Here is a 24,273-nt window from a genome sequence, read left to right on the forward strand (position 1 = left end):
AGTGAAAAAAGTTATAATTCTTGCATTGGACAAAAAAAAAAAAAAAAAAAAAAAAAAAAAAAAAAAAATTAGGTAGAGATAGAGAAATATTAAAAAGTTTATTTATAATATAAAAATATCTCTCTTTTTTTTCGTAGTTACTAAACCTTGGGGGAAAAATAACAATAAAATGTCCTAATTAAAAAAATAAAATTATTTCCCCCTCACCCCCTTTTTTTCATATTCAATTTTGTCGTTTTTCCTATCCCATAATACGTTATAGATGTCTAACTGCATAATAAATAGCAAACAAAAATTATCTCACTTGTGTGTATGCCTTGTGCGCATGAATAAATAAGTATGCACATAAGCATGTCAATTTTTTTCTACAAAAATGCACCGTGATGTTGAAATAACATGGAATAACACTAGATTAAGATAACGAAGTGTGCTTTATTCTGATTTACCTTCATGCTTTTTTTTTTTTTTTTTTTTTTTCCTTTTTTCAAACATTTTAATGTTTAAGTTTTCGAAATGGAAAAATCCAGAACCAGCGAGGCGAATAAAAATAAATTTACTAACTGTGAAAATGGTGAAAGGAGCACTAAATATGAAGAAGGAGAAGAAAAAAATTTATCTTTTCTGAAGCCTACCTACTTTATTCACAATAAAGAAAAGGCTTTAAAGGACTTTATTAAGAAAAGAAATGATCATTTAACAAAAAATAGTGCTCTAAAGGACAAGAATACATGTAACTATTTTCAGATCATCCCAAACATCGTTACCTTTACTTCTTACGCCCCTTTCAAGAAATACGAAAGGGTGGTAACATTAAAGTAATTTTGATCTCTCATAGTTGTAACAAAAGATAAACCAAAATGTGTTAAGAGAATTTCTACTAACTCTTTACATATGTACTGGGTTCAGAACAAGTGATCAAAGCTTATGGTCAATGGCCTAGCAAAAAATATTTTGTCCTTTTTGATAATAATTCGTTTATATAAATTTTCTTCTTAAAAATTGACTTTTGTAGAAATATCGAATCCAATGCGAGAAATCTCAAGATCAAATTAGAAGACAACCATGTATTCAAAATTAAGTATATATCGGATATAAAAAAGAAGGTAAACATTTAAAATAATATGCATGTACAATGTGTAAATGATTTTTTCTTAAAATTTTTATACTTGTTCACATTCACAATATCCTTATTATTACTCAATTTTCGTAGGTTGCACCAGGCATGCTATTCAGTTTCAAGGTGAGGAATTTAAAGAATGCAATGCTCATGTTTATTCTATTCTATTCCATTCTATTTATTTATTTATTTATTTTTTTTTAATTATGAATAAGAGTGAGATTTAGAGATTCATGTCCTATAAAAAAGGGAAAGAGCTCTTTTTGAAAACTTGAACACAAGACAAAAACTTTTGGATATGTCAACGTCCCGCGTAACAATTAAAAGTATTTGTGAAATATGCATTTTTTTGATGAATCTATGTTTCTTTCCTATAGGTAGAATTTTATCCACAGTCATGTGATAATTATGAATGTGATCTGGATATTCATTCCGAGGTATGATAAGCATTTACATATTTATGTGTTTCCATGTATGCTTCCCTACACATATATTAAGATAATATTGTTGTCTTGTAAACTAGAATCAGTCTGCGTACTTTTATAAGAATAAAATTTTGTATTTCTATAATTGGTATATCCACTGTTTTTCTTCACCTTCATAAAATTTCATAAGCACACATTTAGATTCTCATAAAAATGTCTGTTTCCTTTGTGTTAATAGAACAATTCCTTCACATTACCCATAAGATGTATGAACGATGAACTTATTTTAGATGTTCAAGACGAGATATTATTAAATGATACACCAATATATATGAAAAGCGAAAAAAGCATAACAATAAAAAATATCGGGAAATATGAAAATAAATTTCAAATCAGCTTAAAACCTCCCTTTTACGTTAATTCTTGTATTCATGTTCTTAAAGAGGGAGAAATAGTAGAAGTTAGAATTATATTTTTAAAAATAAATTACGAGAGAGTGACATTATTGATTCTCCCATAGTCATCAAAATAAATTTTTCCCTTTTGTCCTTTTGTGTTGAGTCTCCATCTACCATGGATACATATATATATATATATATATATACATATACACGTGTATACATACATATATACACACTTGCATGTATATCTACCTGAATGTTCGCAAAAAAAAAAAAAATATATACTCATGTGCATATATATTTTTTTACTCATATATTCATGTCTATCTTTTTACGCGTCCTTACTCACATACATCCACAGGCGAAGATCACGTTTCTTCCTATAGAAAACAGAACTTATGAAGATTACATGATAGTTAATTATGAAAATGTAATACACATACTGAAATAGGGTTTATATTGTAGAAAAAAAAAAAAATAAAATAAAAAAAATGAAAAAAGTTGTTCTAAATGAACATTTTAAAAAATAAAATAATCTTTTAATTTATTAGGGAATAAGCACTTACACAAAAATAAAAGGAGAAGGAGTTGTGGCTGATGTGCTTATAAAAGATAAAGAATTTATTTCTGATGACATCTGCATAAATAAAAGAAAAGAAATTAATATTATCATTAAAAATTTATCTTTTTTTTTGCTAACATATAATATTATAAAATATCATGTGTACGAATATAAATATGTAAGGAAGAATAACAAAATGAAGAATTTCATACATATGCGAATAAGAGCATTTTTAAATGGAAAAAAAAAAAAAAAAAAAAAAAAGTAAATAAAATAATTCCCATTATACAATAGTGGACACAATTTGTTTTTCTTATTTTGATTGTCTTTTAGGATGATCCTTCAATAAATATAAAGGAAATAAAATTAGACAGACGAGATAAAATCATCCAAAAGACATTCATTAGAGATTCAGAATTGGTAGATGAGAACATAGTAGAAAATGTCCTGTACAAAAATGAAGAATATTGCGAGGGTGAATATATTGAGGGGGATGACGTTGACGTAAGTAGAAGTTGCATGAAGCTCAGTGATGATAGTTGCAGTGATAGATGTTCCAATGATAGTGATTTCAGCGACGTCTGGTTCAGTCGAAGGGAAATCCTTTCTGGAAATAACTTGACAGATGGGCTATCTACTAATGAGGATGGAACAAACAAAAAAGAGGAACCCCAAAATGAACGGAAAGTGATACATAACGAAAAATGTGATACTTTTAATTCTGAATATTCTGATAAATCATTTTTTTCAAATTGTGATGATAGGAAAGAATATAGAAAAGAAAAGAAAAAAAAAATTGTAGATATATACCCTAAATTCAAGAAATTATACAGTGATACCGACACAGCCATTACAGTTTCGGTATGTCCCACCTTTGCGGCATTTTATAAAATAGTATTATTCTTATTTATAAAAGGATATAAAAAAGAAGAAAAAATAGTTATATACCTAAAGAGTATAGCACCTGAAATTGTCATTAAGAATAGGGTACAACAAATTGATAGTATTGTAGTGAACACATGTAAAATGGTAACCTTTGAGCTTGTGAATAATAGTCAATATAATGTTCCTATAAAAATAGAGAAAAAAGATGATGAATATGATGAATTTCAAATTGCACGTAGAAAATTCACTATACTTCGGAATTCTACGTACTTACTAGAAATTGTATATACTCCAAAAGTAAAAGGAATTGCTGATAAAACTTTTACAATTCATCAGAAGTACACAAATGTGAGAAATAAATTACAAATAATAAGTAATTGTACATTTCCAGAAATTATATTTGATATAGAACAAATAAATTTCAATCAAGTATCCCACAGTTTTGAATATGAAAAAACGTTTACCATAATTAACAACTCAGATTTTACCTTACATTACTTATTTAATATATCTAAAGAATTAAAAGATGAAATAAAAATTGACAAAAAATGTAATAAATTAGACAAATATGAAAAAGAAGAAGTTATCATAAAATTTTGTCCTAAACAAATAAAAACATATTTGACAAATATCGAACTTTTCCTAAGTGAAATTAAAACATATAAAAAAATATTACCTTTTCACGCTATATGTTGCAAACCTGAGGTAGTGTGTGAACCCGTCTTTTTGAATATAGAACCTATGGTTATAGATAAAAAATACACTGAACGAATTAAACTTCTTAATAATTCTGAAAATACGGATATAAAATATGAAATAATTGTAGATGCAGAAATATATGATATCTGTGATTTAGAAATTTTTGAAAAAGATGGAACAATACAAAGAAACAATTTCAAATTTATTGATATTTGTATAAAGAGTAACATTATAGGGTATATACTCATCGTTGTTAAAATTAAGATATCTGGATGTGATGATCTCTTATTTTTAAATATTAAAGCTTGTTGCACCTGTCCTACTATAAAAATTTCCCCTAGTGTAATTGATTTTGAAAAATGCAACTGTTTAGATGTAAAAGAAAAACTTATTGAAATAAAAAATGAAAGCCCGATTAACACCTTTATCAGCTTGTCCAACAGTTCATCAATATTCAGATTTTTGGAAAATAACTTTTATATAGAACCTTATAAATCCGCTTTTGTTCATATGTATGCTGAATGTTTAGACACGATAGCATATACAGACACACTACTGGTGAATGTCCATCGTAAGCAGGATCTTTCAATACCTTTGAAGGCTCAGGTATTCATTTCTGTGCATCGATTGATAGTTTCATTTGTGCATGTTATTTCACCCTCGTCTCAGCACTTTGTATTTTTAACTTTTTAGCTAATTTTTACATTTCTAAGATTTCTTATTTCATATATTTCATCCATTTTCCCATCTTGTTTTTACTTATTCCAGGGAATGGGGTCACCTATATTAGTCAAGGAAAATTTCATAAGTTTCGATGTAATCTACACGAGTAAAAAATACGTACATGAGCTTATTGTCTCCAATAAAGGAACTAACGAAAGAGGCATATACCTCTTGTTTGAGTCAGAAAAGAAAAGAAAGAAAAAAAATGATAATTCTGAAATTTTTAACGTTACTCCAAGGAAGATTTGTATTAAGGGGGGTGGAGATGTAGTGTGTGTATTAAGTGCCATTAACTGTAAAGAAGAAAAGTGCGAGGATGTTCTTTATTTATATGAAGATTCAATTAGTAAGAAAAATGCATGCAACAATTTTAAAAAAGTAAAAATAGAAGCATCCTTTGTACATCCGGAAGTAGAAATATGTGGTATTGTTAAATTTGTTTATAATTTTAATGAGCAAGTGGGTGTGCAAAAAGACGATCTGGAATTCCTACCTAATGAGGGAAATGGTAATTATTTAGAAGCAGCGAAGGAGAAAAAATTGAAACAACACATCACATATTTGAATGATATGAACAGATTAATGCAAGAGGTTGAAATGAAGAATATAAAAAATGCAAATGTAAAGTTTACATTGTCTACCAAGATGCCCTTTTTTGTTGACCAGGATGTAATAGAACTGAGAGGTATGGAAAAGAAAAACATTCGCATATTTTTTGATGTCGACTTTATGGATAACAAAATTAACAACACATATCGTGATCATCTGACTGTGCACTTCTTTGAAAATGACAGAAGACAGAAATATGAATTACTTGGTGAGACTGTTTACCCTAATATTGTTATGAATAAAAATTCTATAGATTTTCAGTATATTTTAAAAAATTTATTTGCCCAGGAAATAGTTGAAATTAAAAATGTATGTAATTTTAAGGTGTACTTTCAATGGTTTTTTGAAGAAAATCATATCTACAAAAATTTTAATGAAGTTTTTAACATCACTCCTCATAGAGGTTATTTATTGCCTTTCGAAAAAAAACAAATAGAAGTTACATACAATAGCATAAATGAAAATTATTATAACATTAATGTTTTATGTCAAATTAAGAATGGCCCTATGTATACAATGAAACTAATAGCTGGTTATTCCGATATTAAGTATAGTATTAATAAGAAAGAACTGAATTATAACATTCATTATAAATCAATAGGAGAGGACTTTTTAACTATACAAAATACAGGGAAAATTAAACTTTTCATTGAAATTCATTATAACATAAAATTTCCTTCTTTACTTTACACAAATGTAAATAATATTTTTATTGAACCTAACAATAGTAAGGACATCATTTTTTATTTCATACCAGGTATTCCATTAAATGTAACTGAAACAATTTTAATAAAAATTTGCAATTTTGAAGAAATCAAAATAAACTTACATTCCAGAAACATTTCGAACATATTGCTTTTGACTGTTCAAGATATTGGAGACGGATATGCAAATGAAAATGTTGGGGAACTAACAGATTATAGTTATTCATCCGACGTTAATGAAAATTTCGAAAGAAGTAGTGATAGAATGAAGAGCGAATTTAACCATATAGAAAACTTGATAAATAACACCTTGTTATTTACTGATGAAAATTCCTATTATGAAAATCAACGAAGAGGGTTAATTAAAAAGCTGAAAAGGAATTATTCAAAGATATTTTTGTCACTCGGGAAATATATTGAAGAAATATTAGCTCTTTATCACAACCAATCAGGGGGAGTAGTAGAAGGGGTATTTCAGGTGAACCCAGAAGTGGACGAGATGAGCCAAATTGGTGAAGTAGACAAAATGGACGTGATGAGCCAAATTGGTGAAGTAGACAAAATGGACGTGATGAGCCAAATTGGCGAAGTAGACAAAATGGACGAGATGAGCCAAATTGGCGAAGTGGGCAATTGTTCTAGTAGACATGCTAGCGAAATTAATTTGTCTCGACATTCAAAACGTAGATACCATCTCATAGGTATCCTAAAACGTTTCTGCGCTAAAAATAACAGTTGTACAATTTTCATCGATTTGGTGAAGTCGTTTATTTTGACCCAAAAGGATGATGTGTATATTCTTAGGATTCTTACAAAACTGAAGAAATTAGGTAAACACATTCTTCATTTTTGCTTAAATGTATGCCAAAAATTTATGTGAAGATTTTATTGGCTAGGATGTGCCTTTACCCAAGCCTTTCTGTGAAGCGTAATGTTTCGCTAAGTGATATTTTTTTTTTATTTTATTTTTTTTTCCTTTTGTTCCTTATGCTTTACATCGTGTACATTGGACATATTCAAGCGAATATTGTACGGTTCAAATTTTTCTAATTTTTCCTTTTTCACATTTCTCATCAACCCAGCATTAGCAGATTTCGAGAAGGTGTCATGTTACAGCTACGTGAGCAATGAATACATTTTAAAATATTTGAAAGGAATAATTTTAGAAAGTAACATCATGTTAAAGGAAGTGTGTTTAAATTTGGGAAATGTACTTATTAATGAAAAAAAGGAACAAATACTTAACATAAAAAATGTAAGCAGTGAAAAAATAGGACTGAATTACCATTTCATAGATCCAGAAATGAGAGACTTAATAACATTAGTATGCGAAAATAACGAAGTTAATAAAAATGATTACACTAATCTGAAGATTATAATTCAAATGAATCGTTCCAATGAAAAATCATTTTTTGAAAAATTGTTCATTTACATGAATGATAAAAATTATTACACTATCTGCATAAAATTTAATTATATTATCCCAGATATACTTTTATATTATAGACAAATATATTTCGAAAAAGTAAAAGTAAAAAACTGCTTATGCAAAACGAATCGTTTAATAAATACCAAAAATGTGGATATTAAATTTAAAATAAAGAATATCATATTTTATAATAAAAAGTTAGAATATAATCATTTAAAAAAAAAGGAGCAACTTTTTATAACGCCGATTAAGGGAATTGTTAAGAACAATTCTTATTTAGACATTCGAATATTTTTTGAGCCTTCAGATATATATAAAAATGCTAAAATAAGTATTGAACTATTTATTTATCATTCTTGTATTACAAAAACTATTGATGCTTATTTGAATAGCACTAGAAATAATGTGCAGGTGGAGCCGTGCGACATTATATTGAAGCCACTCCTGTGCAATAGTGGAGACATACATGAAAAAATTAAAATCAAGAATTTCTATAATTATTCGAAATATTTGTTCATATACATCTTGGACGATTATTATAAGTACTTTCAAAGTTTCATTTATGATCTTTTGATTATTCACACACATATATATGTAGAAAAAAATAGTGATGACGATTTCTTTTATAGCAATTTGGTGTATTACTTGATAGATCTGTATAAAAATCAAATTAAAGAAATAAAACAGTCTGATAAAGCGAGAGAAGTTGTGTTAAATAATAATGTAGATCACCCCCTAATACTGAATGGACAAAGTAAAGAAATAAACGAGAATCATCACAACTTGAGGCATGAAAGTAAAAGTAGAAGAACACACAATCAGCATAAAAAGGTGGAAAATTTAGAAGTGGAGAATAAAAATAAAAGCAAACAGGTTGTGTTGGAAGATAAAAATGAAAGGGATGAAGAGAAATGGAAAGACAAAACGGGAAAACATAAAACAAAAACGGGTAATGCTAGTGACAAAATGCGTGGAACAAATTCAACTGAAAGAGAAGTAGAAAAAGAAAAAACAATTGAATTAACAATAAAAAAGGAAAAACTGCACGATATACTGGAAGATTTCATACATGAACAAGAAGATAACGTAAACAAATCAGTCACAGTATCGGAACTTCAACAAAGGAATATTAAAATTTTAGAAAATAAAATTTCCATCTTAGAGGAAATCATGCAAAAAACTAAAATAAAATACAACTACTTTGAAGAATATTTAAAAATAATAAGAATAAAGAAAAAAATAAAGGAAAATTACTTAGTGATTTGCCCAAAATATGTAAACCATAAAAAAATTGGAAGATACCTACTAAATAATAATGTTTTTAATTTTGCTAAAAAAAAAAAAGAAAAATACAACGATTCAGAATATGATAACTTCCTAACAATTAATGAAATAATTCGATGGTGCAAAGAAATTAACGAGAAAGATAATTATCCTTCTAGTGTAAAAAGAAGTTTTATTCATTACATAATTCATGAAGAAAATATTAGCAATGGTAGAAATTCACTAAAAAAAATAAAGACCTCTAATAGAAATATGAATGAAAGTTGTGCACATTTTGAAAATTCAGGGATTGAGAATATTTCTAAGCAGATACACCAGGACAAGTTAGATTATTTCATTAGTGAAATGTTAAATGTAGGAGGAGAAAAAAAAAAAAAAAAAGAAGAAAAATCAAAAGATGACATAAAAAAGGATAATGATATGTGTGTAGTTTCAAAATCAGAAAATGTATCTCAAGAAAAAATTAATCATAAATGTAATGAAGAACAAAATGAAGAGGAAACAACAGGGGGTAATGTAAAAGACAGGAATTTCACAAATGTGAGTAAGAATAAATTTAAAAAAAAACAAGATCTAAAACGCATAAAATCAAAAATAGATAACAAACGTGCAACATATATTCATAAAAAGGATAATAACTATATGATTTATAGAACAGAAAACAATGATGCTAGTGGTATATTGAAACCAAAAGCATTTTTTAACAAATACAATATGAGACGTAAGTTCGAATATATGAAGAACTTTTTTCACTTTTCCCTCCTCAATGATGAAGAATTTATGAACGATGTAAAATCATTTTTAAAATTAATTGTGGAGGATAGAAAAAAAATAAAGGGTGAAAATTCTAGCAGAAAGAATAGTAGCTTTGTAAATTTATTTGAAAACATCCTAAAGAAGGTATTACTCTCGCCCTTTTATATGAACGGCGTTGTTTTCTTCTTTAAAAAAAATGAGTATATAAATTCGGAAAACTTTTTTAGAACATATTTAAATCTCAGTTTGGATGAGAATATTCATGTAATTTATTTGAATCCGATAGAAAGTTATGAAGAATTTTTTAATTTGTCTAATCATGAGGAAAGGAAAAAAGAACAAGCAGGTTTAAAAACAGACACTGAGGGTGAAGCTTTGGAGCCGTGGTCAGCTGACAAAGAGGGGAAAAATGTGGGAGAAAAAAAGAGAAAAGAAATAGACAATAAAAAAGGTAAAGCGGTTGACAAAAAAAATGATAAAAAAGTGGACCCTAAAAATGATAAAGAAGTGGACCCTAAAAAAGATAAAAGAGTGGACCCTAAAAAAGATAAAGGAGTGGACTCTAAAAAAAAGTGCAAAAAAATTGAGGAAAAAACGAGCAAATTAACTGATGCACAAAGACTTAAGCGCTTTTATGAAAATTTATCAAAAAAATATCAAGAAAAAATTGAAAGGAAGTTAAAAGAAAAGGAGCAAATCGAAAAAATAATGGAATCATTTAGTGTAGATATCGATTTGAGCAAAGCTAAACATGCTCCATGTGCTTTTGATGATAGTGATAAAAAATATTATGCTAACAAGAAAAGGGAAAAAATCGAATCAACAGATCAAACAGAAAAAATTAATTATACAGAAGAAGCAGAAAAAAATATTTCCATGTTATCACAAATAGACGGACATGCGTTTCAAGGATGTCTAAAAAGGAGTGATAATTTAGAAGACAAAAAAAATAACAAAGTAGTATTCGAAAATGGTATATATAAAATAAAATACTTAGAATGTAAGAACCTGATTGTACAAAATTTTATGGATAAGTTGTATGAAAAAATTATAATTCTGAAAGAAAAAAAAAATTTTAGTAAGCATATAATGGAACAATTGAACTCACACTGTGTTAAAAGAAATGAACAAGTAGACGAAAAAATTATTAAGTATAATAAAAGGGTGAATAAAATTAATAATTATATGAAAAACAATGATTACCTAGATTATGTGCCATTTTACAAAGATTTAAAAGTTTTATTAAGCAATTTATTAAAAGACCATTTAAAAAAAGCAAAGGATATAGATTCTATCAAATTGCTCAACCCTGTTATGATAGAAACTGTTCAGGAAAATTCACAAAAGGGCGAAGAAAGTGATAAAGATATATTGAAAAGTGGAAAAAACATGAGAAGTAACAACATGTATTTAATGAGAATAAATGTTCCTCTTAGTGACAAATTTATCGAGAAAATATATGAAGAGGATGAAGAATTAGAAAATGAAAAGAATAAAAATAGTAACAATGTGATGATACATACAAAAAATGTGGAAGTAGATGTGTTTAATGAAGTTAAAGGCAGTACTTTCAGAGAAGAATTGTGCAACAAAATAAATAATAAGTTTAATATTCAAGATGTTACTATGAGAAGCGGAGGAATTATTAACAAAAATAATGTCGTTCAAAAAAATGTAAAGGGCGTTACACCTATAAATTGCAACAAAGTTGAGAAAAGTGTAAAAACGGTTATTAATAAAAATGAAGAACTTATAAAGTACTTAAAACAAGGATTTGTTCAAATAAGCTTTTTATACTTTTTTATAAATGAAGAATTATGCTTTAGAAAAAGAAATGTTCTTCATGAAATTTCAAAATTTATTCAGGAAAAATATAGAGATATAAACACGTCCGCCTATTTTTTTGATATCCCAGACCCTATAATTTACGACTCTTTTGACGTAAAGAGCTTCATACAGACAAAAAAAAATTTAGAAAAATGTGAAAATAACTTATATAATACTATTGAGAAAAAAGGAACTTATGTTGTAGCTAGAAAAGACGTGCACGAAGAAGACACAGAAGTGAAAGATGAGCGAAAAGAAGAATATGCATATGTTAAGGAAAAAAAAAAAGAACGTACTGAAAATGGGAATATAGATATGGAAAAAGAGACTCAAATAGGAAAATCTAAAAAAAAGAAAACAGAAAAAAAAAAAGACAATACAATAGATGAAGAAATGAAGATAGACAAAGAGAAAAATGAAAAAGACACGCATGAAGATGCAGAAAATGGAAGTAAAAGTGAGAAGAAAGACAAAGAGAAAAAAAAGAAGCATAGGGATGAGAACAAAGATGAGGAAGCCAAGAAGAGTAAGGAGAAGGTAAATGTGAATAGTATACTGAATGAATCGACAAATAAGACAAAGGAAAAAGGAGAGAAGGAAGGAAAAGAAGAATCGGAAGATAACGAGAGAATGAGTAAAAAAAGCGAAAAGAAGAAGAAGAAGAAGAAGAAAAAAAAAAAAAAAAGTAAAACTGAAAAGGTAACAGAAACTGAGGCTATGGAAAGAGATGAAATGCACGAAAACAGAATGAAACTCGAAAATAAAAACGAAAAGACGGGAAATAAATTTACTAAAGAAAAGGAAATTTTAAGCAAAAATTTAACCAATGAAATTGAGGTGGATAGAAAAATGTATAATTCTGGAAGAATGGATATTACTGAAAAAAATTACTTTGAAGAATTAGAAAAAAGGAAGTATGAAATAAAAGATGAGTATGATTATATTTTCTACAATTACCGTAATGCACTTATGGCAAATGAAGAAATAGATAATGAAAAAAAGAATGATCAAAGTTTAATTAACTTTTTACAAAATGACACATCTTATGATGGGAAGGGACAAGTTAAGTATAAAAATATAACGCATGTAATGCTGGAAAAGAATAAAACCACAGAAATTATCATAAGAATTAATACTTGTAAAACAGCTAATATAAAAAAAAAAATATGCTTAATAGATCTACTTGGAAATTATTTTTATATAAATGTTAATATTGTAATCGATAAGCCTAAAATTTGGTCGAATCCTTATTTCATATTTAGTAACAACGTTACAATATGTGATAATAAAAGTAAATGTTTTGTGTTATGTGAAAAATTATACAATTTTGATAAGGTATTAATAGGGAAAAATGTACATTCATTTAAGCATATCATCCAAGCGGAATTAAAGGAAGAATGTGAAGAATATGTTCTAGATTATTTAAGATCATTTGAAAGTGTAAATTCATCTAAATTTCAAGTGGCAAAAATTCAAGCAAAAAACACTACTTCTATTCTGAACAGGGTACATAGTAGTGAAAGGGAGAAAATAAAATTCAAATACACAGATTTGATACAAAATAAGAACATTTCTAAACATTTGTATAAGCATGTGCAAATTTTAAATTTATTTAATTGTTCCTATTTTGATTGCTTTGTTGAACTTTCTTTTGAAAATATGCTACATAGTAGTGATAAGAATCCAGTGTCTAATGAAAATAACAGTGCTGATAATTTGATAGTGCATAATGATTTTTATGTTTATCCTAGTAAATTTTTCATTTTATCAAAAAAGTGGAAAAAAATTATCATTTTGTTTTTACCTAAATGCATGGGATCATTTCTTGAAAAATTACTGCTGTCTGTGCATTCTATAAAAACCGATACAATTGATGGGTATTACAAAAAGGACAATACGAATGAAACCAATAGAAATGATTACATACAAAAATGCGACAATTTGTTATACAACAATATAGATATAGCTAGTAAAAAAATTGAAACATGTACAAGTGATATATTCTCTGTGTGCATAAAAGGTGAAGGAATAGAGTGCTGCCTAAAGATTGACCAAAGTTATATAAATTTTCACAAAATTCTTTTAAATTCCGTTCAGAAAAAAAGTTTTGAAATAAAAAACTGTAGTTATTGTGATCTTTCGTGGTTTGTAGACCATAACGATTTAAAGAACTGTTCACTTTTATGTATAAATCCTATGAGAGGGAATTTGCTAAAGAATGAGAAAAAAACATTAACAATCGCTGTTAACACGGATGTCGTTAGCACGATAAGAAAAGAAATAAAAATTAATTATTTTGAAAAAAATGTAAAGAAAAATGATAAAACAAAAAACAACGTTTATTTTGTTTCTCTCTCTGTGCAAGCGGAAATTTGTAAATCTTTTATCCAAATAAGTTCTGAAATTGTCGAAGGAAATAAGGATGAAATATTCCATCCGTTAGCAGAAGATGACAGCTTTAGGAAGCATAAATTAAGGGATAATCATTTTGGAACCATGTTTTCCTGTCAAAAAATTAAACACGTAGTATTAACTAACTTACCGGATGTTATAGAAGAAGACATTAATTTCAAACATGTACAAGTAAACGAAACTAAAATTTGCTTGTTGAAAGTGAAAAACACAGGAAAAGTTAAAATTTTTTATTTAGCGGAATTAAATGAGGACTTATTTTTGAATTTTATAAGTATGGAAAAAGAAAGCGATAGTGTAAATTCAAATGAAATAAAAATTATAAAACTTAAAGTGCGATCCTGTAAGAAGGTCAAGTTTCAAAATATCCCTCTTCTTTTGCATTTTTACGACATAGACAACAATTACATTCAAACATATAAATATTCCATCACTGTATTTTTCGATTATAATTATGTAAAGATTATTCCATCTGTACTTAATTATGATTCTGTTGAAATTATGAAGGAAGAAACTCGATTTTTTAAAATAATTAATTATGGACATTTTGACTTTAAATATGATATCAAATTGTTAAGGAATAAAATAAAAAATACAGAAAATGATAAAATAGTAAGATACAACAGCACGAAATGTATTAAAACAGATAATGAAACAGAAATAGTAAATCCATTTTCCATTTCTCCACTAAGTGGCACTGTAAAATCAAAGGGAGAACAGACAGTCATGGTTCTGTTTAATTCTTCCGAAGAGAGGCAGTATAAATTTATTTATATCGTTGAGGTCGAGAATGTTGCATCAGATATAAACATAGATAATAGGAAAAATTATCGTAGCATGTTGTACAAGCATGTAAAGGGAAAAAAAAGAGAAACTAGTGCTGATCACAGTGATGTCATTAAAATATTCGCGTCATCAGTTAAGCCTAGCATTTCCTGTGATATAAAAAATATATTCGAAGAGGTTTTGGTAGTAAATGGAACAGATAGTTTTTCCAATTTTTTATCAGATTTTTTAAGCAAAAACAGTTATTATAATATTAATGATAATACACTATATTATAAATATTGCTATGTGAATGAGTACATTAATGAACGAATAAAAATTTCCAACACGTCCGATGTAAATGCAAATGTACATGTAGAAATTAAGGAAATTGATTTTTCCAACTATAAGAACAAAAGTGGAAAGGATAAGGGAAAAGAAAAGATAGAGGATAAGGGAAGAGACAAAGAAAATGAACAAAAACGAACGAGTGTTACTCCAAAACAGAGATCGTCAATTCATTTTAATATGAGAGTTCAAAATTATAATGAAGTAAAGTCAACATGGAATTTGGAAGAAATGAATGAGCAACGTTATAACAGCAACTGTAGCGCCTCTTACAATTCGTACAGTACTATCACAATGGTATCTCGTTATCAACACAAATATGTGGATATGTGCTTTTATTCTAATCAGATAGGAAGTAAAAAATTTCTCGTAAATGTACATTTGATAAATGAAGAAAATGTTTTATGCTTTTCTTTTTATATAAATGTGGAATTTTATTTACCTTCGATTAATTTAATAATTCCACAAAGTTTACTTAAACTCCATTGTGAAGATAAAGTATACGATTTAGGAGATATACACCTGAACAGTGTAATTTCTTTTAAAGTAAGATTAAAAAATTGTTTCAAATATCCTGTCACTATAAAAGTTTTCTTTGAAAACGTGAATTCAGTTATAGACAACTCTAACAGCCACAATCAAGAAAGAAAACAACTAAAATGTGAAGACGAATTAACAATCCCTTTGGGCATTAAAAAAGAAAAATGGAAAACTGAGAATATTAATGAAGATGCGAATGATTTTAAAAATAAGGGAACTCAAGCTAGAGGCATTAACATGCTGTGTGATGAAAATGAGTTACAACAAAAAGTGGAGAATGCAAAATATAGCAAAGATGTAAATTATAAATGTGCAGAAAAGTTAGACAAATATAACAAAGGAATTCACCATACCTTCAATACCGATGAAATGTATGTTCATGAAAAGAAAGACATTTATAATGCTATAAATAGCAATTTCTTTTTTACGAATATTAATGATCAAATAGAGATTCACACAGAAAGTAATATCACCTATTTTGACTATAAAAGTGCTAAAGATTTGATGTATAAAACTAGAGAAAAAAAAATGTACATGCACAATTCTGGGTATTTGTACTTTATTGGAAGTAGTACCTACGTATTAATGGAAAGTGATGCAGCAAGCTTTAAAGTAAAACTTGATAAAAATAAGTTAGAAGATGAAATAAAAAGAAAATCGATACAAAGGAACAATTCAAATGAAAAACATGTTGAACAATTCATTAAACAAGATGGGGTTCTCTGTACAGATAATGAAACTGGGGTAACGGAAAATGTGCACAATGAGATGGGAACAATCGATGTAGAAGAAAAATTAGATAAACAAAAAGGTATCAGAAAGAATAGAGGAAAGGTAAAAAAACAAGATTTGAATAAAAAGAAGGATTGCAACAATGAGAGGAAAATTTTAAAAGATTGTTCAACTGCCACAACCAACGGTATAGGGGGAAAAGAAGTTTTAGGAAGCATAAATATTAAGGTGCTAAATAATAGCTACGAATTTTATAACTTAAAGTTTTTGGGGAATATAATAGAGTCTAAGAATTATTGGAATTTACAAAATTTGAAAAATAAAATAAAAAATGCGTATAGGAGTAAAAACATCGACATTTTTAAAAATCATATAAATTTTGATTTATTACCTGTAGGATTTAATCATTCATTTAAGATTTATTATGTAAACGAAAACAACTACGATTTATTTTTCCATATAGAATTAGAGAAAAAAATGAAAAATATCATTGATATTAAACCTTTATGTGGTTCAATACATGGGAATAGTTCTTTTTTGTTTTATCTACAAATTGACATAAAGGAACCTATTAATTTAGTGAACAAAAAAATACCTTTTAAATTGTCTTTACACCCGTATAATAAAAAAAATGAAAAAATTAAGGATGAACATGAAATATATGATGACTCTTTATTTTTAAGTTTAACTTCAGAAGAAGTAAAATTTTCTTATAACAAAAAAAAAATTATTTTTAAAAATGTTCCTTTCTTTAATTATTCCAAGAGTGAATTACTCATAGAAAATTCGTCCAACATAAAGTTATTTGCTGAAATGAGCATTCTACCGATAAACAGGTTGGATGATATAACATCTGTTTATTCCTTTCATCCATTTTCCAATAAAAATATTATTTCGATGTTAAACAGAATGAGTAAGGGTATGTTACTAAAAGAAAATGGAGAAAACAAAGAAAAGACAATGTGCAACTCTCTATCCAAGCCCACGAAAGAGGAAAACATGAAAAACGGTTTAGAAGTTAGAGAACCTTCCAGAGAAACAAACAAAAGCAACGATATTCATGTCTCTCAGAACCTTTGTGGAACAGATCCAAATGATGAAACGAGTCAAAATATGCCGATTGATGAATTTTACTTAACAAAGTACGATTTGACATTGTCAGATTTTAGTGAAAATATGTGTAACATGGTAGAAAATAATCATAACGAAACATTTAGAGGAAGAAACGAAACATTTATAGAAAGTGGTGACTTAACCCTAGGTCCTGATGTAGAAAGAATGGGAGATGTATACAGAATGAAGCAACCGTGTAGAGTTATAAAAAAATATATAACCATCAACGGAAGGTGTAAAAAACGTGTACAATTGTTTTGCTTTCACCATTTGTATAAGCAACGATTTGATGCTGTGTTGCAAATAAAAATAAAATTTTATAACGAAATAACAATTCCAATTACCATGATGTTCGAAAATTATGAACATAATAATGCATTTTTATTAACAGATTTGAAATATAATGGAAGTGAAGATCAAGTGGGTGAGAAGAAAAAGGCTGAAAAAAGACATAAAGTGTTTGTAATTAGTAGAGGTGTGCTAACAAAAGTAGGTTATAACATATACCTTTTGAACATTTCAAATAATAGCTTACAATATTTGTTTGAAAGGATTAGCGAAATGAATGAAAGTGGAAAAGGAAATTCATCAATTTTACTGAATAAGAGGAAACAAAATGAGGAAAATAAAGAGAGCAGAAAGAATGACAACAATTCTGAATGTATTAATTACAAGGGGTTTGTAAAGGAAAATAATTTTTCTTTAATAAGATTCATTTTTAACATTTTTAATTCATTAAATTATTGTGGACGTTATAATTTACATGTAAACAATAAGCAAGAACAATGCATTGATTTCCATCTAAAGGTAATTGAGCCTTTGGTATTTTTTAATACGTCCTCTATACATATTAATAATTTAATATTAGGAAAAAGATATTGCTTTATTTTTTACTTAATTAATTTTGATTTAATGGATGTTAATTTTGAATTTGATCAAAATTCGTTCAACACCTTCAATAGTAAAAAGGAGACTATCAAAATAATTCCATTTAATGGAATTATAAAATCGTGCTATAGAAAAAATAAATACATGTACAATCAAATAAGGAAGTTAAATAAGGTCATCATTATAAATAAAGAAGATAATGATAGAAAGAAAATGATCATGGAAGGAAACCCCTTCCCTGAGGCAACTTCTATTTCGAGTGATGATCATCAGAGTGACTCGTCCCAAAATGTTGTTCCATGTAGTATACATAATAAGTCATTAGTAGATAGAGAGAAGAAAAATATGAAAAAAAGGATAAAGGTGCATAATTTTGATCATTCTGAAAATAGAAACACGAATAACGACAGTGACAACTATTGTTGCTCGTCCATAGGTTCTCCTGACATGTTGGGATCCTCTTCAAGTCTCAGTTATGATGAAAATAAAATAGGAAAAACGACTAAAAATAAAGGTAACATGTCAAATGATAAGCACAAATTCAAAAATGAATACACAGAAGAAGACAGCTTTTCAGAGTGGGGATATATAAATACATCATGCGAATCGGATACAGATTCTTCCATTAGCTTATCAGATGGGAATAACGAAGAGGTTGACACCAATTACACAAATAAGTTTTTCCTTCTGAATTATTATTTAAAGAGAGTATGGAAAAGCAATAACAAGAAGTTTATAAAAGATCTTAACAAATTTTTAGGAAAAGGATGTTGCAAAAGAATTAAATTATTTTTCAAACCACATCTTGAACAATTCTACAATTTTAGATTGTTATGTAAAATAGATACAAAAGAGGAGCCTTTACAAATGAATTTCAAAACACAGGTTAGTAAAATTAGTATGAATTGTTATATCGAAAATTTTGATAATGAAAGAATAAGACTGAATTTAGATAATGACATATCAAGTAAAAAACAAAAAAAATATAAAAATAACATGGTCAATATTTACGAAGTAATAGATTTTAAAGATACGTTAATAGGGAAAAAAAAAATTTCCAATATTGTTATAGAAAATTTAGGAAATTTCGATATATTTTATAAATACTATTTACAAAAACAGGATGAAGAAATTTCTATAATATGTAGTGAAAAATATATTCCACAAAACACTCCTTTTACCATTTCTGTTGAATATATGCCTTTAAAAAATCAAATATATGAAAATTATTTGACTATTAATATAACAGATTATTACCTAATTAATTTAAAAATAACTGCAATTGCAACAAACTTTTTAATTAATTTTTCATTTTACAATTATGATTTTGGCAATGTTATTTTATTCCCCCTTCTATATAAGGGAGAAAAAATAAAAGGAATAACAAACACAGACCACAGGTTCAAAGACAGTTTTTCATCAGATGATAGCTCCTTATCGTCTTTGATTTCTAATTTTAAAATTAATGAGAAGGAAAGGAGGATTAAAAGGCTACAGGAGGAGGAGGAAGAGGAGGAGAGGAAGAAGAGGAAGAAGAAGCAGAAGCAGAAGGAGGAGACTAAGGAGAAGGATGCAAGGGTGATACAAAGTGCTGAGGAGAATAATACGGATTTGGAGCGTAAAAAGAAGGGGAAGAAAAAGCAAAAAAAGAAACAGAAGGAAAATAAATTGAAGGAAAAGACAAGTGAAGATAATAGTACAAATACGAATGACAAAAAAAAGACAGAAAAGAATGCAGAAAAGAAAAAGAGAATTCATAAATTTAAAAATGCTGAAGAAAAGGAAAAACAAAGGAAAGAGAGAAACGCTGACCCCAAAGATGATAATAAAGAGATACAAAATGAACAAGACATAGATAAAAACAAAATGAACAGTGAAGATATGAACAAAAATAGAAAAAGTAGAAAAGACAAGGTTGCGTCTGCTACAAAATCAGAAATTAATGAGGTAAAGAACAAAATAAATTACACTGAAAACGAAATAGATAACCTTTCAGAGAGTGAAAACACCACTGCAGTAGAAACAAAACTTGTAATTAGTAATAATAATGAAGAAGATTGTTATATTGAATATGAGCTGAATGAGGAGTGTCTAAAAATAACAAACCTTAGAAAAAAGATACACTTAAAACGAAAAGGTAGAATATGTCTTTTTATTCAATTTAAACCAAATGAAGAAAATAACTATAACTATAAAATACCTTTTGTAATAAACGGAGATACGACAAAAATGGTTTATGTCCACATAAAAGGATCAGCGACAAATTTTAGGTTACCCCTTTCTTGTAATCACTCAAACGAGATTCATTTTAAGGATGTTCATGTTGATAAAGAAAGCATTAACAAATTCACACTTCATAATAAAAACTCAGAGGATATATCTTTTAAAGTACGGAATTATAACCTTTTGGAGAAATATAATCTCTCCATTATGAAATTTGATAATTCCATTTGGCATAATTTAAAGAAGAAGGAAAAAAAGACATTCGAAATAAAATTCGTTCCTGAAAAGTATGTTAATTTACAAATACCTCTATATTTGAGTGTAGATTACAAGGGAAAAAATATTGCTTATTATTTAACAAGCATTAAACTGAGTAGCATATGTTATAAAATAATTCTCAAAGAGAATTTATTAACTTTCAATAAGACAGATATACAAAGAGACATGATAGACTCAGAGAGTGTAAACCAAGTTGGCGAAAAAGAAAAAGCTTATCAAATTAATCAGATTAACAATGTACACGAAATTGAGGAAATTAATGATATTAAGGAAAAACTATTTAAGTGCGCAATTATTAAGAACTCCATAAAAAGTAGAAAAGTTCAACTACACAATAGGGGAGACATGAACGCTCAGTTTCAAATCGTTTACCCGCAGAAGTATGAAAAATTTTTGCATATATATCCAAAAAAAGGAATTATATTTTCTTTTAACTTAACAAACATTTACATTTTTGTGGACACAGATTTTGCAAACAAGGATTTGTTCCTTAACGATGTTTGTGTTGATTTATTTCCAAAATTTAATAAAATTAATAGCAGAATTGTTTTAAACATATTTATTAATACGCATAATGATGTAATTAAGTATAAAAGTGATTATAAGAATAATTCCAAATTAGTAACTTTAGGAGAAAATGAACAAGATGAGAAGCTCACCATTTATGAAAAGCTCCAAAATGAAAAGGGGAAAACACGAGGTGTAGTCCACTCTGAAAAAAATGATAATACTGAATGCAAAGACAAAAATGTTAATATGATTTTTTTAAAAAATGAAATCGTTATCACTTTTTTGACAGAAATCAGGAAAAAGATAAGCAAGACTATCGAAATAAGTAATGAAACGGAATCAAACTTTAAAATGAAATATAAATTTTTAACAAATGATAGCAACTTTTTTTCTCTTGTAAATCATGAAGATGTTGTAAAATCGAATGAAAACAGAAAATTTCAGATTGTTTACAACCCACTTTTTGTTCAAAAAATGAAGAAAAATACTAATAATTATCACAACACATTGTGTTCAAAATATCTTAAATATTTTCCCAAAATTCACCACATATCTAAGTTGGTTATATATTACCCTAACAACGTTGCACAGAATTATACCCTTTTAGGCTATTCAAATAGTGCAATTTATGAGAAGAAGAAAATTTTTAATTTTAAGTCTAAGGTTTTAAACAATGCTTCTATTAGAATAAAAAACTGGTTAAATGAAAATCAGACACTGCTTATTTCATATCAAGAACATGACAAAGACTTTAACATTTCGAATAATGAACATTTGTTTTTTTACGTGAGTAAATAAAATTTTAGTATAGTGCTCTCTTATATGTAGATTAAATTAGTTAATACCCCTTATGGGTGTAGTAGTAGAAAATTTGGCATATTAGCAGAAAATATAATATATGAACAAAAAAAAAAAAAAAAAAAAAAAAAAAAAAAAAAAAAAAAAAAAAAAAAAAAAAAAAAAAAGCAGGAAAATAAAATTTAGTTATATTAAGCAGAATTATACAATACGGTTAATATATCAGAATTTTTTTAGGTAGAGAAAGACCCCCTTGGACCACACAGCTGCACGCATTGATTATAGACATTGAACGGTTATAACTATGTAACCTCTTTGTTGTAAATAAAACAATGCATATTTCTGTTTTACTTCATTATCTGTAGGTTCAAAATAAGATCAATCTGTCAAATAAAGAAGAAACGAACGTGCCGTTTAAAGTTATATCATTAAGAGAAGGAACCTACCATGTGATATTAACCTTTTCCAATGAAAAGTATGAAGATGTGTATAGAATACTTCTACAATTTGAAATAACGAAAAGCGAATTTCTATCCATAGGAAATATAAAGGGAAATAAGAAAGAAGTATTAAAAGAGCAAGTTTGTATCTATAACCCACTGGATGAAAATATAAAAATGGATGCAGTTCTTGATTATAATTATGCATTTTTTGATAAATCAATAGTTCTTGAGAAGAAAAAAAATAACAACATTAACATATATTTTTGCATCGTCAGAAACGAAAGTGATAGAAATGTCATAATATCGTTTACTAATAAAATGATTGGTACATATAAATTTAAATTTATTCTGAATGTAAACATAGACGACTTTGAAGATAATTTTTATTTCAATACTGATTTAGGATCTATTCAAATTAATGAAATATCATTTACAAATATGTGCAACCATAAAATTAACTACGAAGTAGTCATAGAAGATTATGACGAAAGCAACAAAAATTCAAAACAGATATTCCATTGCGTTGATAAATCTGTCAATGCTAAATCTATGGATACGAATTTTTTTTTAAAAAATGAGAAGCTCAATAAATTGACAGACAAAATTGATTTAACCATCAAGTATACCCCCTCAGATATTAGAACGAATAAGGCCGTTTTGAAGTTACTCTCTAAGGAGGGAATCGTTTACAAGGTTGCTTTAAAAGAGAAAGCGAGGAAGAAAAAAAAAAAAAAAAAAAAATTATGTACAATAATGGATAAGCTTAATAATGGAACAGCTTAATGATGGAACAGCTTAATGATAGAATAGTTGAATAATGGAATAGTTGAATAATAGAATAGTTGAATAATGGAATAGTTGAATAATAGAATAGTTGAATAATGGAACAGTTTAATAATAGAATAATTAAAATATCAGGCAGTAAGCGCCTGTGTATACGAATGTATACACAGGTGCATAAGCGTGGCTATGTATAATATATATGAACAGACAATTCACTATAGCATTTTTAAAAATACACATAACGCTAAATTTTTTTATAGGGACTGCTAATCGGAAAAAGTGTGGCACCGAAGCCAAAGGGACCTATATTCTGCTCATCACAAAAGACGACACTTATTTCTTTTATGAATCCGTTCTTTCTCTTGAAGCAATTTTATTTAAAAGTAATAATAAACTCGCGAATACTAAGAAGTTCAACTGATTCCAAATACGCATGGGAGACGCTCGTACATTTGTGTACATACATGTACATACACATACGTGTATGTATATATATATACATGCTCATGTGTACACTTTTGTATGTGTCTTTATATTTTCTCATTTCCCCTCATATCCCCACTCCTCTTCACAAAAGGTGGACGAACATTTCTCTGTTCCATTTGAGATGACCAAAGTAGAAGCACGCCAGACAATTCAAATACCAGTTAAATGCAAAGCAACATGTGCTACATCAGGTAAAAAATAAAAAAGGAATGGGAAAGTATGTAGCTTAATGGGGTCGCACATATATGTTTATATGTATGAATATGTATGTATGCGTGCAGACACAATTGTTCTTTTACGTGACTGACCAGGTTATATGGCCATTTAGCAACTTTGCTCTTCCTGGTCGCTGTTCTTTTTTTTTTTTTTTTTTACACACTTTTCTAAATAATTTTTTTTTTTTTTTCATACATTTCTGCTTACACTTCTTCTTTTAAGGTAAACTCGTAATAAAATCAGAAGATGACATTATTTGGATGTATTATTTAACAGGAAAATAAAAAAAAAGGCAGAAATAAAAAAATAATAACAA

At 27.6% G+C, this 24,273-nt stretch overlaps 1 protein-coding gene across 1 annotated transcript; it reads left to right on the plus strand.

The window, feature by feature from the left end:
* Window positions 1–513: 513 nt before the first annotated feature.
* Window positions 514–24,241, plus strand: PGO_126430 (hypothetical protein, conserved; the record flags this gene model as incomplete). The annotated part of the gene is made up of 14 exons (XM_028689433.1): window positions 514–815; window positions 1,013–1,103; window positions 1,211–1,240; window positions 1,495–1,554; window positions 1,781–2,002; window positions 2,305–2,373; window positions 2,495–2,683; window positions 2,839–4,695; window positions 4,858–6,955; window positions 7,214–22,017; window positions 22,395–23,165; window positions 23,516–23,638; window positions 23,833–23,932; window positions 24,180–24,241. 14 exons carry the CDS (start codon window positions 514–516, stop codon window positions 24,239–24,241), a joined length of 20,778 nt encoding a protein of 6,925 aa, XP_028545234.1.
* Window positions 24,242–24,273: the final 32 nt, after the last annotated feature.

Source organism: Plasmodium gonderi, assembly GCF_002157705.1.
Source record: "Plasmodium gonderi DNA, contig: Chr12, whole genome shotgun sequence".
Lineage (NCBI taxonomy): Eukaryota > Apicomplexa > Aconoidasida > Haemosporida > Plasmodiidae > Plasmodium > Plasmodium gonderi.